Source organism: Somniosus microcephalus, chromosome 7 (genome assembly GCF_052327205.1).
Source record: "Somniosus microcephalus isolate GS21.2 chromosome 7, FLI_Smic_1.0, whole genome shotgun sequence".
NCBI classification, from domain to species: domain Eukaryota; kingdom Metazoa; phylum Chordata; class Chondrichthyes; order Squaliformes; family Somniosidae; genus Somniosus; species Somniosus microcephalus.
The window spans coordinates 270,797,172-270,814,250 of record NC_140993.1 but is presented as its reverse complement, the minus strand read 5'-3'; the positions used below and the strand labels follow the sequence as shown (position 1 = coordinate 270,814,250).

Sequence of the window (17,079 nt, the reverse complement as noted above, 5' to 3'; positions counted from 1 at the left end):
CTAAAAGAACTGCATGAAGGTCATCTGGGGGGAGTTACTTCAGAAAAGACAATTGCGGTGTTAAGAACAATATTCGCAAGGAACGGATTGCCAGAACAGATCTGTTCGGACAACGGACCACAGTTCGTGTTGGAAGAATTCCAAAAATTCTTAAAGAAGAATGGGGTGAAACATTATACCTCTGCCCCATATCATCCGGCGACAAACGGGTTGGCCGAGAGATTTGTCCAAACATTCAAAAAGGCAATAAAGGCCATGAACGATGATCAGATTCTGCTACAGCACAAGGTGGACAATTTCCTAATGGCATATCGAAACGCCGCTCATGCAGTGACTAACCAAAGTCCTGCCATGATGTTTTATAACAGGAGGTTGCGGTCCAGGTTGGACTTGTTAAAACCAAATGTGCGGAGGGAAGTGGAAAACAAACAGTTCCGGCATATTAATAACAAGACCACTCGAAGTTTCGACGTAGGACAACCAGTGTTGGCAAGGGGCTATGGAAACGAAAAATGGCAGTCCGGAACAATTCGGGCCAGACAAGGACCTCTGATGTACACAGTAGATATTGGTAACAATGTGATAAGGTGTCATGCGGATCAACTGGTAGAATCGAGAGCAAGGGTCGAACCCATGGTTGCGACAGAGACAACTGTGGAAGACGTTAATGAACCTGAAGCATCTACCTCGGCAGGGAATGTACCTGATGACGATAACACCCAATGCATGGGAGACCAACTAGAGGAGTCACCTCAGCAACAGGAATCAGAGACCACTGAAAGGCGTTATCCAAACCGAATCAGAAGGCCTCCTGAGAGACTGAACCTTTGAACTGTTTATACCTGAAGCTATATATGTTATTATGTTATGTTAAATGGGGATATGACTGTTAAGCTAAAAAGGGAGGATTGTGGTGTATGTAACCTGTTCCACCTTAAGAGAACTTAAGCCTGTTCCACCTTAAGAGATGTACTACTTTCTCTGGCTGCTGTATACGTAATACCGGTGGTGACCACCGGTATATAAGCACTGTGTAGTAATATTGGCCTAGAAATTCACTTTGGGGCGGCCAGCTCGCTCGCGCCCAAAAGTTAGCGCTGGGCGGGGAGGCATTAGCGCTCGCCAGATATTCGTCTTCTGCGCCCCAATTCGGAAGCGGGCGCTATACCAGGGTGTGCCCGCCTCCGCTTGGGGCGCTGCAACTGAATATCGGCGCGCTAGTTGCCGCAGCGCCACCCGCAGCGGAGCGGCAGGCTGCGGTACTGCAGGCCTTCCTCCCTCTCTTAAGGGGGAGGTGCCTGCAACAGCCCGAGCCCCGATCGCAAGTGCCGGCAAAAGAGCCCGGCACAACGGAGAAGTGCCGGGCTCGCGGAAAGCAGCCGGCAATGCCGCGGGGGTGGGGGGGGTGGAGGAGGCCGGGGAAGGAGGTGCGGGCAGGCGGCCGCCGCAAAAGCGGCCGGCCGCACCTTCCGCTTTAAAGCGCCCCACTAAGGCTGCAGGACGGCCCCGTTTTCTGGTCGCTGTTTGCGGCCACTTCGGAGGAGGCGGCCGCAACTAAATATGGGGATCGGCGCGGTTTCGGGGCGTTACCGGGGCACCGCGCACACCGATGACGTCATCGGTGCCGGCGCAGCGCTAACGGCTACCGCTGCCATTTACGCTGCACTCAATTTCCGCACTACCAACCCCGCCGGCGCAGAAGACCTCTTTAGGCGCTAAGTGGGCGCAAGGCCCACTGAATTTCTAGGCCATTGTATTTAGTATAGGCCTGACCTCCAACTAGTAAAGACCTGTTGAACTTTAATCTTGTAGTCTGTGTTAGTAATTACAACTAGAACACACAGACTTAACACGCGGCCATTCTGCTTTCTGTGCCAGTGAGATGAGGGACTCCCGAGACCTGAAGAAAGGAAGCCTGCATTAGTAAGTAAAGGTAAGTAAAACTTATTTAAACACTTTACACACACCAAACACACTTACCTCTGCACTCATGCACCCATCACTCACCTGAACACCGGACATCTCGAACCCTCCAAGTCCTTCAGCCCGACGGTCCGCCTCCTCTACTTGGCGTGGTTTGGAGCCGTCGGGAATCCCACACTTCAGGGATAAAAATAGGGATTAGGCTAAAAACTGCCTGTTAACTACCTGTTAACAGGCAGTTAATTGGCATTAATCCCCTTCCCGCCTCGGGGAGGCGGCTCCCAGCACAGGTCGGTTACCCGCCTATTGGGAAACGGGCATGGAGGCGGGCTGGGTTCGTGCCCCCCGATTTCACGATTTTAACCTCCTACACGCCTCCAATCCCGCCTCAACGTGCAGATGAAATTCGAGCCCTTTCTCTTTATTTACTCTAAAAAAAAGTTCATGATTTTGAACACCTCTATCAAATCTCCTTTTAACCCCTATGCCCTAAGGAGAACAACCCCAGCTTCTCCAGTCTCTCCTCATAACTGAAGTTCCTCATCCCTGGAACCATTCCAGTAAATCTCTTCTGCACCCTCTCCAAGGCTGTCACATCTTTCCTAAAGTGCGGTGCCCAGAATTGAACACAATACTCCAGTTGAAGCCTAACCGGTGATTTATAAAGGTTTAGCATAACTTCCTTGCTTTTGTACTCTGTGCCTTTATTTATAAAGCCAAGGATCCCGTATGCCTTTTTTAACAGCCTTCATAACTTGTCCCGCCACCTTCGACGATTTGTGAACATCCATCCCTCATAACATTGTACCCTTTAGTTTATATTGCCTCTCCTCATTCTTCCTACCAAAATGTATCACTTCACACTTTTCGGTGTTAAATTTCATCTGCCATGTTTCTGTCCATTTCACCAGTCTATGTCCCCCTGATTCGGGGGTTTAGCGCTGGCTGTTAAGGCCCGTTTTGCTGAAAAAATGGCGACCGACTCGCTTCCTCCCGCTCCCGGTGGGTCCCGCAGTGGCCACCATTCGGCAGGTCGGCAGTGTTGCCATTGCCAGCGTTCGCTAGAGAAATAGAAATGAGGCAGATTGTGACATCAATGAGTGTGCAGCAGGAGACAGAGCGAACATCTCCCAGTTCGCCATCCATTGCAGCATCCAGGAGGTCACAGAGGCTCTTTACTCCAGGAGAAGGGACTATGTTGTCTTCTCTCTGAACAGAGAGAAGCAGGACGAGTGTGCATGTGGCTTTGCCAGGATAGCGGGCTTCCCCATGGTGCAGGGCACCATCGACTGCACACACGTGGCTTTGCGGGTACAGTATACCAATCCTGAGATGTTCCATAACCGCAAAGGCTACCACTCACTTAACGAGCAATTGTTGTGTGACCTCGCCCAGCGCATCATGATGGTCAATGCCCAGTATCCTGGCAGCAGTCATGATGCCTTCTTCTTGCGCCAGTCCGGTGTGCCAGCAATCTTCCAGCCACAACGTCAAACCCGAGGGTGGCTGCTCGGAGACAAGGGCTATCCGCTCTGCACCAGGCTGATGACTCCCCTCAACACCAGGAACATCATTGAGCAGATCATTGGTGTGCACAGGCAACGGTTCTGCTACCTTGACCGCTCGGGAGGAGCCCTCCAGTTCTCTCCAGAGCGGGTGTCCCATTTCGTGGTCGTCTGCTGCATGCTCCACAACTTAGCCATCATGAGGGTACAGCTTTTGCCACCAGGGATTGTGGCACATCCTTAAAAAGGAGGAGGGAGAGCTGGAGGAGGAGGAGTAAGAGGAAGAGTAAGCCAGTGGAAGCGTCTCCAATGATGCCTCAGATGTGAGTTTCCACCTATTAACTTTAATAGATGGAAAATCAAGTGCAACATATCTGCAATTTCACAAGATGCTCTCTCTGGGAGCACCAGGCCAAGGAATCACCGCTAAAATGTAATACTTTATTGCAGATTTGTAATATATCCGAAACAAATTTAGCAATGCCATCTGGGCTTACTTCAGGCTCGTTTTGCCTAAAAGACACACACGTTTGTTCAAAACAATACATCACTAACCAGGCAATAAATTCAACTCAGGGCTTGGATTCCACTGATTGATTTTGGGCCTCATGGTAAGTAGAGCCTTAAAGTACTGGTAACCACATCGTTTTTTTGAATCCCTCCCACATGGATAACAGAACAGGAGGAACGCCATCATATAACCCTTCACAAGTGACTGCAGGCGCCACCTCTGGAAGAAGTAAGCTCACAGCGATTCCACTAAGGAAAGTCCCTGACACTGGTGTAGGTACATCAGGATTATCCATAGATATAGGTAGCAGGCTTCATCAGCCCCATGCAGCCTGCCAGTTGGCTGAGCAACCGTCGGCTAGAGGAACTACAGAAGACATACGTGCAGACATGATGACGTAAGAAAACTACTAGGCCCTTGGTCTAAGTATTAAACAAGGCTTTAATCAACTGTTTTTCAACATGGAGATCTAGTTGTGTCCTTCACTAGTTCCTGTTAAAGAATGTCCTGAGCAAGCTGGGCCCATGCCCGAGTATTTATACTCTCCCTGGACAGCGCCACCAGCAGGCCGCCCAGTATCATTTCATAAGTCATTTCCACATGAATGACAAGATTCATGTCACATGACATATTATTAAAATAATACCGCCTCTTCGTATAGTGGACAATGTTCGACAAATGCATTACGCATTCATACACTCATTTTCAGCCTCTGCAGAAGCTGTGACTTACAAGGGATAAACATCAGAAAATACACACTGAAACACATCCATGTCCACTCAACCACTGAACAAAACAGCACTTCTAACACGTGTTTGTCATTCTTTAATTATGAAGAATGGCAGTTGTCCAAAATTAAACCCAACACAAGGGTATCAGGTGAATCAGCTGGCAGTTGTGTGCCTGTGATACGCCCAACAGAACGGTTTGATTCGCCAATTGAGAAACTTACTGGAAGGATGAAGAAATGAGCGCCTCACACATCTGTTTCCCTGGCGCGCTGCTCCATCACATTCCTAGTGTTCCATGGCTTGGAGCTGCTCCTCATCTGTGGTGCGAGCTTTGTTTGAGGGCACTCAGTGGGTTAAATGTACACAGTCCATGACACCCCGTACTTTCAGGGAGCTACCAACCTACTGCTGTATTTTTAATATTATAGTAGGTCATAAGAACATAAGACGTAGGAGCAGGAGTCGGTCATTTGGCCCCTCGAGCCTGCTCCGCCATTCAATAAGATCATGGCTGATCTGATCTTGGCCTCAACTCCACTTCCCTGCCCGCTCCCCAGAACCCTCGACTCCCTTATCGTTCAAAAATCTGTCTATCTCCACCTTAAATATATTCAATGACCCAGCCTGCACAGCTCTCTGGGGAAGAGAATTCCAAAGATTCACGACCCTCTGAGAGAAGAAATTCCTCCTCATTTCCGTTTTAAATGGGTGCCCCCTTATTCTGAAATTATGCCCCCTAGTTCTAGATTCCCCCACGAGGGGAAACATCCTCTCTGCATCTACCCTATCAAGCCCCTTCAGAATCTTATATGTTTCAATAAGATCCCCTCTCATTCTTCTAAACTCCAATGAGTATAGGCCCAACCTGCTCAACCTTTCCTCATAAGACAACCAGCTCATTGCTGAACTGTATGTAGATGAGCACATGGTGAGAGAGGTCTTCAGCTACCCTCCTGAATGGAGTGTACCAGGTGTACTGGTATAAAAATGGAAAGAAATGGTGTCCTTCAGCACTACTGGTACTGCAGTGTGAATGGCCGTTTGCAAGTCATTGAGAGGCACCTCAGCGTTGGACGCCCTGCTGAGCCCTAGCGTCACCGTGTATCACACCACTATCATACCCAGGCAGCTGACTCACTCTGTTGTGGTAAATTTGACGCCGGGGTAGTTTGCTCTGTGAGTCATGGGACGATATCCTCTGCCACCTTGTTCTCACAATAGTGACTGCACTCAAACTGTGGGCAGCATATTCCTTCTCACTGACCATTACCTGAAGACCGATTTTCCCCTCCAGGCATTCCCCATGTGCAATTTGAATGGAATGTACCAGAAGTAACCAGAGGACACAGATTTAAGGTGATTGGCAAAATAAACAGAGGCGACACGAGGAGGTTTTTTTTTAACGCAGCGAGTTGTTGTGGTCTGCAATGCGTTGCCTGAAAGGGACGGTGGAAGCAGATTCAATAATAACTTTCAAAAGAGAATTGGATAAATACTCGAAAGGGAAAAAATTGCGGGGCTGTGGGGAAAAGGCAGGGAATTTGGACTAATTGGTATCTCTTTCAAAGAGCTGGCACGATGGGCCATATGGCCTTCCTCTGTACTGTATCATTCTATGATTCCTTGATTCTATGAAGTACACTCCGCTGGGAATGTAACCTCCGAACCTAAGCTTCCTTTGGTGCTTAATTTAAATAATGCACGTGTTCGTTGGGTGTAGGTGGTGGCGATATTGGGCACAGGCAAGAAAGGAAGAGGAAGTCTGGGTGTTTTTAGTTCCCTAAAGGCAGCAACGTTAAAGGGACAGGTATAAAGGAAGCCCCATAAAAGACGCAGGTCTAGAAATGCATCTCGGGCAGTGGCGCTAAGCGGGTGGTATCGGATTGGCTGCTCGTTATACGCAGCGTCTGATATTCAGCTCCGCTGCAGTCAATTGAACTGAATATCAGGCACTGTGTATAACGGGTGGCGTGATGAGATAATGCATGAGATGAATTTTTAGGCCATAGAGCAATTTATGACAATTTGAGGCTGGATGGAAGATTGGATTTTTCACTGTCAGGTGCTGATGAATATTAATGAGTGCTGAAATCCACGGTAGTTCGCCGGAAGCTGAAATTTGCATGTCGGTGATCTGTTCATTTATTTAAAGGTTCATTCTGATGTACCATGGCTGGGATGACAGAGTAGGCCAAGCAGAAGCCTGGGCACTCATGTAATGTTCCTTGGGGGTTTTTCCCATTCAGTTACTGTAACTTTGGCAGACGTTCAGTGGAAACGCCATTTACACATGGAACCAGGGTTTCTGCCAAACTTATGCCGAAGTTATGGTGGCGGAGAAAAAGACCCGAAGGAATTCACCCTCAAAATATACACACGCACATACACACATGCACACACGTGCATGCACACACACACAGACACACATACGCACACTCATAACCATGAACATACATGCACACACACACACACACACAGACATGTGCGGTGTTGGTGAAGTGTTACCGTGATATTGGTGCATTTTGGGCGTTGAGCAACCGGGAAAGTAAGTGTGTTTGTGAAGAATGATGCTGTGTACTAATTTGACTGTGAAGCTTCTCTTTATTCCAGGTAGGACAGAGTAGTTTGTTTGGTCAGACAGCGGGACGATTTTCGTAATGTGACAGGCAAACGATGTAATGGCTCTAAGGAGGGCATCCAAATAAACCATAATTGCAAACAGGGGGGAAACGGGCGACAGTACTGAACACAACCTTCATCACTAAGTTCTGAAGCAACAGAAAGCCTTTCATGGCAATACCAGCCTGTCATTTTAAGATCAAAAATGCCTAAACAATAGCTCAGGAAACAGTCGCATCAGATTGCCCCTGACCTGTAGCCAACAATATTCAAGGAAATTTATATGCAGACTTTCATTTGCAGTCAGGCAAACACCAGAAAAGCCACAGAGGAAGTTCAGGGCAGGTAGAGAACAGGAGACAAAGGATTAGTGCCCATCTTCCCTCTGCGTTACACCTATTTTTTGGAAGCTATTTGAGGGAAGGTAGAGGAGATGTCATACTCAGGTGTGGTTTTATATTTAATTTTGCTTTATATGTCCTTCTTCCCAAGCAATCCTGCACAAGTGTCTCATGATTGACCTTCACTGAGGATCTAATCAGCAGAACTTGAATTTAATTTTCCTTTTGCTAATTCTCCACTTTTGAGCAGTCTCCAGTGTGGTGCCAGCCTCAGACTGATAATCCATTGACATTTTCCAACAGGAGTAACCTGCTACGCTGTCTACTTGTTCGCAACGTCTACCGAACAGAGAAAAGATGACCCATTGCGCCAGGCGTAAAGTCAGACGCTGTGAGGCGTGGATGCACATAGCTGCGCACTGGCGGTGCTGAGGTGCCTGACAAATGGATGGGACAAATGTAATTTAGATTCTGCTAGTAATGAGTAAACATGCAAAAGTAATGGCTCCAATCAGAAACACGATTATAAGGGTTGAATTAACCAATCTCTCACCTCGAAGACTGAGTCGATCAGAGAGATTGTAGCTCTGATCATCTGTGCTGCGTCCCTCTACAGCAGTGCTCCTGCAGACAGCTCAGGATTGACGAACATACCCAGTGGAATAAATATACGAGCAAGGCTCACTTTAACAGATAAGCAACTTTAGATTGACGTATGTATGTGCAACTCACTTGCAGTGACATTCCTCGTTCAGGGACCAGGGGGACACGGCAGCGCTGCTCATTGAATGAAGAGCAGGCCAATGGCCCCTGTGGGATTACCCTCTCTTTTGTGCTTTACCTTATACAAAAAAAGATAGAAAATGCTTTGATGCTTTCGGTTTCAGTGCATTAACTGCACAACGGCAAGTTTGCATGGGTGTGCCCCGCAGTACTTACCACAACGCCTGTTCTCAGGAGAAAATAATGGACAGTCTGCGTAACATCTGCTGCATGTAATAGATTGTGATAGGGGTTTTTATACTTCAAGTATCCAACTTCCACGGCTTCAATGAATGACATAAGAGAAGAAATGGGAATCTGAAATGAAAAAAAGGTCAAAAGTAAGAATATTTACACTGTAAATACATCTGAGACATTGAGGGAATTTTAACCCTAAAAATCGGGTGGGAGGTTAAAGTGTTAAAAATCGAAATCCTGACCCCAACCCGTCCATTTCTGGTTTTAACGGAGGCTGGACAGGGGGCAGGCAACCAATCCGCTCCCAGGAGACAGGCTGGCAATTTAAATATTATAATGAGGCTACTTGCCACATATTGATCCACCATTTCAAATTTAACTCTGGCCAGCAGGGTTTACTGCACCTTGGGAAACCTGGCGTGTAAAAGAAGTCGAGAACTGCTGGATCCAGGAGGTAAGTGCCTTTCGTAAGCTGCTTCACCAACCCCCCCCCCCCCGTGGTCGGACAACCTCCCGACCCTTGCGATCTCCCCCCCCCCGACCTCTCCCACGAGCTCCCGAGGCCTGCGCTCTCACCCCGAGGCCACCAATCTCCTACTCACCCCCAGGCCTCCGATCCCTCTGTCCCGCCTCTCCGCTCCTCGGCTGCGGCCTGGTGCCGAAGGCCTTACCCGCCTGACAACCAGCCAGCCTCTCAATCTGGCTCGCTGCAGCCGGGAAATGGAGGCTTTTTAAAAAAAATCAGGTCCTGCCGTTAAATTCGGCAGGGCCTGAGGGAATCCCGTTCTTCCGGGCTTCCCGACCACAATCCAGTATCCCCGTTCCCTCCTCGCCTCCGAGTAAAAATCCAGCCCATTCAGTCTGGTAAACACTGAATGAAATCTATCAGCGTAGACTGCTGCAATCCAAATTCTTTCAATGGCTTTTTAGTGGTCAGATTAATATAAAGCGGGGCATTCTCCCACATGTCCTGCTAAATCATTCTACCCCGCGTTCTGTCACGTCGGTCATGACTTTTATTTGAAGAACAAAAACAATGCATTAAAGGCATTGTGCTGCCTTGCAAGCAAGAATGTAGATGGCAGAAAATGATTTGGTGTCATGATATTGTCACTGAGTGTCTATATCTTGATGTTTACTCCAAGTATCTGAGGGGTATGTTTGCTGTGCAGTTGGTGCATTTTGCCAGTGCCTGTATCAGAACCTGGGTTGTCCTCTTCTTTGATTTTCTCTTATGAATGACTCTAATCTTTCAGGCCCTAAAGTGGATTCTCAGATGTTGGAAACAGAATTTCATTTTGAAGCAACATCAGAACTGAACTAACAAACTGGTTAAACCTTATGCTGTGGCTTAGCCACGTGTAGTTTTTGAAAGTGTCTCAATGTCAGAAGAGGGCCTTAGTCCACTTACATTTCAGCATCGCTCTGTGAATGTGAATTCTTTGAGGCAGCCCCTCTCCTGTGGTAAAACTTCCTTGGCTCACTATGTATAGTCATCTCGGAAATAAGTCCACAAAAGTTTCCTCTCTTCAGCGTTTCCATTGAAATTGTAATCATATTCAACGCGAAGCGACTACATGAGCTTTCACCCCCAGCAGCTTATCCACTCTCGCAGGCTCTGAACCTTAAACTATAGTCGCAGAATGTCTTCCCTTCCCTGCCCTGTCTCTCAGTGTCTCGTACTTTAATTTAATAATTCTACCCCGTGTTCTGTCACGTCAGTCATGACTTTTTTTTTAAAGAAGAAAAACACTTTCCATTGGGGGTTGTGTTCTGGGTGAAATTTTGCATGTTATCGATTCAGGGCTTTGCTCACCTGCTGTGCAAATCAAAATTTTTGCCATGCACTGCCGATGGGCGCCCGAATTTCCGCTTTACTTCGGCAGCATGCCAAACTCTCTATCCGTGCACTCACTCATAAATGACCTAATAATTTGCCATGGTGGAATCTGAACTTAGAATTGTTGGTTGTTAGTAGATCTTTTTGGGAGTAGGGTCCATATGCGGGTTCAGCTAAGTGAAAAGAGAGACTTCTCAAAGTAAAAAAAAGTAGAGAGAATATAACCAAACTGAGACAATTCTGAACAAAAAACCCTTCTTTAATTTTATGTGGCATCTGCAAATAAGACAAAGAAAGAGACTGGTTTAGTCATTTAGTGATTAGGGCACTGGACTAACAACCAACAATTCTAAGTTCAAATTCCACCATGACAAATTATGAAACTGAATTTGATAAATATGATAACTTTTGGGCGAATGTCGGGGGAAATTAAAAAAACTTGAGAGTAATATTGATCTCCCTATAGACTGAACCCGCATATAGACCCTGCCCCCCCAAAATCTATTAACGGGTATAGAGGAGGTAATTTATGAGTGAGTGCGCAGATAGAGAGTTTGGCATGCTGCTGGATTAAATCGGAAATTTAAGCGGCCATCGGCAGTGCATGGCAAAAATTTTGATTTGCACTGCAGGTGAGCAAAGCCCCAAATCGGTAACATGCAAAATTTCACCCAGAACACAACCCCCAATGGAAAGTGTTTCTGTTCTTTAAAAAAAAGTCATGACTGGCGTGACAGAACACGGGGTAGAATTATTAAATTAAAGTACTAGACACTGAGAGACAGGGCAGGGAAGGGAAGACATTCTACGACTATAGTTTAAGGTTCAGAGCCTGCGAGAGTGGATAAGCTGCTGGGGGTGAAAGCTCATGTAGTCGCTTCACGTTGAATATGATTACAATTTCAATGGAAACGCTGAAGAGAGGAAACCTTTGTGGACTTATTTCCGAGTTGACTATACATAGTGAGCCAAGGAAGTTTTACCACAGGAGAGGGGCTGCCTCAAAGAATTCACATTCACAGAGTGATGCTGAAATGTAAGTGGACTAAGGCCCTCTTCTGGCATTGTGACATTCTCAAAAACTACACGTGGCTAAGCCACAGCATAAGGTTTAACCTTAGTTCAGTTCTGATGTTGCTTCAAAATGAAATTCTCTGTTTCCAACATCTGAGAATCCACTTTAGGGCCTGAAAGATCAGAGTCATTCATAAGAGAAAATCAAAGAAGAGGACGGCCCAGGTTCTGATACAGGCACTGGCAAAATGCACCAACTGCACAGCAAACATACCCCTCAGATACTTGGAGTAAACATCAAGATATAGACACTCAGTGACAATATCATGACACCAAATCATTTTCTGCCATCTACATTCTTGCTTGCAAGGCAGCACAATGCCTTTAATGCATTTTCCACACTAATAAGTGTATTCCACATTAATAGTATATAAGAGTATAGGGCATGCAAGTTTCCAATAAGGATGAGTGATGAAAGGAGGCAATGAATGCAAACAATTAAAAGGAGCCCTGTGGTAAAAACAACAGAAGAGAGGAATTGTGCTGAATAGAGATTACTTCATTTGCAAAGCAGAACATTGCAGCTGATCCACAGGCCTGCTGAGATCTTAAATATTTGTTGACAATGCTAAACAGATTAAGACAGGCTCAATCCCTGATTACTCACTAGCACAATCCATGATCTGCATTCTGAGCATCCTTGATAAATTAATCGGAGCATGTTCAGAGAGATAGTAATGAGAGGACCAGGTGACCACTGATCCATTGACTGTACACCGCCCTGTAGAGATGCGTTCTGTTTCTCTTCAACACTCTCCGACTTCCATGATTGCTAATGTTAGGAGGCAATGTCATCTGCTGCTGAACGAACAATGCTCTTCATACACGTGCTTGCTTCTGTGCAGCAAGGAATGATGCTCATTAGGATGTCCATAAAAAGATTGGGAACATTCAAGTTCTTAATGGAGATTGAAGATGAAATTGGAGTATGGTTTTATAACGCTTAATGCCCGCACCATTAAATAATGGGGTTTTTGTGTTTTATTTACACCTGCACTAATATAAATACTCCCCAAAGCCTTTCCACCATCTACAAGGCACAAGTCAGGAGTGTGATGGAATACTCTCCACTTGCCTGGATGAGTGCAGCTCCAACAACACTCAAGAAGCTCGATACCATCCAGGACAAAGCAGCCCGCTTGATTGGCACCCCATCCGCCACCTTAAACATTCTCTCCCTCCACCACCAGCGTACCATGGCTGCAGTGTGTACCATCTACAAGATGCACTGCAGCAACTCACCAAGGCTTCTTCGGCAGCACCTCCCAAACCCGCGACCTCTTCCACCTAGAAGGACAAGGGCAGCAGGCGCATGGGAACACCATCACCTGCAAGTTCCCCTCCAAGTCACACACCATCCTGACTTGAAAATTTATCATCGTTCCTTCATCGTCGCTGGGTCAAAATCCTGGAACTCCCTACTTAACAGCACTGTGGGAGTACCTTCACCACACGGACTGCAGCGGTTCAAGAAGGTGGCTCACCACCACCTTCTCAAGGGCAACTAGGAATGGGCAATAAATGTTGGCCCTGTCAGCGACACCCACAACCCATAAATGAATAAAAAAACATACACTGTGCAAGTTCTAGTGGACAGCAGCCAAGCCATATCCTGAGTGCTGAAGTAGTGATGTTTAGATTCCAGTATAGCAGCTGCAAACGATGTACACCATGAACCAATAAATATCATCATGTAATAGTACACGGTCAGCTCCGATATAATCCAGACACCCCTCCTTGGTTCGCTGCTCTTCGCTGCTATGTACATGAGACCCCTTGGTGATATAATGCTTATTCAGCACTACGCTTCATCAACACAGAGGGCCAGATTTTCAGTGTGCCGTGGAGTCGGGATTGGAGGCGTGCGGGGGGTTAAATTCCCGAATTCGGGGGTCCCAACACCATCCTGCCCAAAACCCGCCTCCATGTAAGTTTCAAAGGAGGCGGGTACCCGCCCCGCACTGGGACCCGCCGACCCGAGGTGGGAAGGGATTAGTGCCAATTAACTGCCTGTTAACAGGTAGTTAACAGGCAGTTTTTAGCCTAATCCCTATTTTGAAGGTTGTCGTGTGGGATTCCCAATGGCTCCAAACCACGCCAAGTTAGAGGAGTCGGGACGTCGGGTTGAAGGACTTGGAGGGGTCGAGATGTCAGTGTTCAGGTGAGTGATGGGTGCATGAATGCAAAGGTAAGTGTGTTTGGTGTGTCTAAAGTGTGTAAAGAAGTTTAAATTACCTGTACTTACCTTTACAGCCTTCCTTCCTTTAGGTTTCGGGGGTCCATCATTCAGCCGGCACAGAAAGCAGAATGGCCGCGATCTGTCAAAACTGACAGCCTGCAGTTTTCTGTGCCAGTGAGATTTCTAACTGAGTCTGCGTAGAAGGACTCAGGTTAGAAGTACGGGAAACTTCGCGATATCCGGCACCGACGGGACCGAGCTGCTGCCGATCAATTAAAACTTCCGGATAGACCAGCGCTAATGTTGAAGGATACGGAGGTTTTCATCTCCGTATCTGACAACAAACACTGTTGCTTAGCAACAGCTTGTAAACACTCGGCCCGTACCTTGGAAGCGTCTCTGAAGCTGTTGCTAAGCTACAGGGACGCTTTCCAGAGCCTGACTATTAAAAAAATGCTAGGAGAAGAAAAAAAAACTAACCAAAACGGCTGCTGATTTCTGCCGTTAGATCGAGGTTTCCGGACATACAACCTCCGGATAAACCAAAGTTTCCTGTAAGACTGTCAGTGTTTGACAGCTTCAAACAGCTGTGAAACACTGATATTTCATCTGTCAACACGTCTTGTTAAAATCGCGTGGATTGGCCGCATCTCGATGGAGGCGGGACTACAACCCCGAAAGTTGTAGTCCCGCCTACTTCCCGACTTCTGAATGAAAATCACCCCCAGAGACTCTGCAACTGTATATCTGACATCAAGGCCTGGATGATCAAAAACGTTCTCCCAATTAATGTTAGCAAAATAAAAGCTATCTTTGGCTTCCACCAGAACCTAAGTGGCTCTGACCTTAATTCCATCAATCTCCATGTCTGCCACTTCAGGCCGAGTCAGAAGGTGCAGGACCTTGGCGCACGACTCAACCCTGAGCTCAGCTTCTTCGCCACATCCATTCTGTCATGAAGATTACTTTCTTCCACCTCCACAACATGTCCCTCTTTGCCTCTACTTCTCTCAGTGCCACTGAAACCCAAGTCCAAGCTTTCACCACCAAGGCTGACCTTCTCTAATTCTCTCTTAGCCAGTCTCCCTGTCACAAGTTACAACTCATTCAAAATGCCACGGCCTGCATGCTCTCCTACATTCCCGCCCTCTCTCAGCTCCAGTAGCCCCCCATCCTACAATGCGTTTACTTCAAAATTCTTCAAATTTCAAATCCCTCAAAGTCCTCACCCATCCTACCTTTGTGATATCTTTCAGCCTGATGTCCGTACAGGCACCCTCCACTCCGATAACATTCGGCTACTCCTCGCCCTCCACTCCCTCCAATCCCACCATCGGTGGCCACTCATTCAGCCACTGCACTCTTGCCTTCTGCCTGCTTCCCTCCACCATAACATCTCCCTCACTGCTTTCAAAAACCTCAAAACCCGCCCTTACGTTCTCTATTTTCCTTACCGCTCTGTGCCTACTATTTTTCTTTATTTGTGTTAAGCACTGCGAGGCATGTTCATGTAAGCGGGGAGAGCAATAGAAATGCTAGCTGTTGTTTATGTTTGAGAGTTATGGGAATCTGAGAAACAATCATCTTTTTTAAACAGTGAGCTTAACAAACATGTTTTCATTTCAGTCTCACCGACTCCTTCAGTTTAATTGAATTGCAAGAAAATGAACTTTAGATATAAAAAAAAAGCATGTCTCCTTTTATTGCAAGGCTGCATAATTTATAAAGGGAAGATAATACCAATAAACAACACAAAGGGTTCAGCTGTAAAGGGTGCAAAAATGATTTACAAGGATGATACCAGAACTGAGAGGTTATATCTATCAGGAAAAGATGAACAGGCTGGGTCTCTTTTCTCTTGGCTGAGGGGTGACCTAATAGAAGTCTTTAAAATAATGAAAGGTTTTGATAGAGTCGATACAGGGAGAATATTTCCACTTGTGGGGAAGAGCAAAAGAACTGGAGGCCCTCAACATAAGATAGTCACCAAGAAATCAAATAAGGAATTTAGAAGTAACTTCTTTGCTTAAAGAGTGGTGAGAATGTGGAACTTGCGACCACAGGGAGTGGTTGAAGCGAATAGTACAGATGCATTTAAGGGGAGGCTGGACAAGCATATGAGGGAGAAGGGAATAGAGGGTTATGCTGATAGATTTAGATGAGGAAAGACTGGAGGAGGCTCGTGTGGAGCATAAACGCCGGCATGGACTGGTTGGACTGAATGGCCTGTTTGTGTGCTGTATATTCTATGTAATTCTATGAGGTCATGACCTGGAAACCAATGAGTTGAGATTTGCATCGAATGGAGAATGGGAAGCGAGCCTAGAGAGCACTGGAATATTGAGGTGACAAAGACATCAGTGGGCTTTCAGCAGCAGATAGACTAAGGCAACATTGTTATTGAGGTGGAAGTAGTTGGTCTCTGTGATGGGGAGAATATGTGATCAAAAGCTCAGGTCGGGGTTGAATAGGATGCCAAGGGTGCAATAGCCTGGTACAGCCTGAGACAGTAGCCAGGGAGGGCTGGTGAGTTAGTACTGAGGGGACAGAATTTGCAGTAGGGACCAAAGACGATGGCTTTGGTCTTCCCAATTTTGAGCTGGAGGAAATTGTGGCTCATTCAAGACTGGATATCAGGCAAGTTGTCTGAAAAAACAGAGGCAGTGGAGGGGTCAAGAGAGAGAGTGGAAATGGTGTCATCAGCCTACTTGAGGAAGTTGATCTCATGTCCGGATGATGTCACCAAGAGGTGGACACAAATCCGGGAGGGGATAACATGTTCAAGAACTTAGGATAGGAACGGAAGGTTGGAGAAGGGGCACAAGTTTGCAAGGGCAGAGAGGTCAAGAGTTTTTTTTGAGGGGGATGGTAACAGTCTTGAAAGGGAGAGGGACAGAGACTGAAAAGAAGAAATCATTTACAATATCAACCAGTGGGGTGGGGTGGGGGAGGCTAGAAAGGGAAGCTTGATAGTCAACAGTTTAGTTGCAATGGAGTCAAAGGTGCAGGAGGCTGATCTCATGAACAAGGTGAGCTCAGAGAGAGCATGGGGCAGATAGGAGTGAAGTAAGGTTCAGGGCTAGAGCATGGGGAATAGTTTTGCTTAGTTGACAAAGCAAAGGAGGAAGCAGCTGAACAGATGGCCTCTATCTTAGTGTTAAAGAAATCCATGAGTTCCTTGCACTTGCTAGTTACAGCTGAAAGTGATAGGAGCAGGGGAAAAGTGATTTAACAACAACTTGCATTCATATAGCACCTTTAATGTAGTGAAATGTCCTGAGGCACTTCACAGGAGCGATTATCAAGCAAAATTTGACACCAAACCACGTAAGTAGATATTAGGACAGGTGACCAAAAGCTTAGTCAAAGAGGTAGGTTTTAAGGAGCGTCTTAAAG

At 46.6% G+C, this 17,079-nt stretch overlaps 1 protein-coding gene across 1 annotated transcript in view; it reads right to left on the bottom strand.

The window, feature by feature from the left end:
* LOC147115334 (dual specificity calcium/calmodulin-dependent 3',5'-cyclic nucleotide phosphodiesterase 1C-like) overlaps nt 1-17,079 on the bottom strand; it is a 224,312-nt gene that overhangs the window by 115,798 nt on the left and 91,435 nt on the right. The window contains exon 6 of the mRNA XM_085993997.1: nt 8,570-8,710. Within this exon, the coding sequence (XP_085850123.1) occupies nt 8,570-8,710 (141 nt within the window). The remainder of the gene's footprint in view (nt 1-8,569; nt 8,711-17,079) is intronic.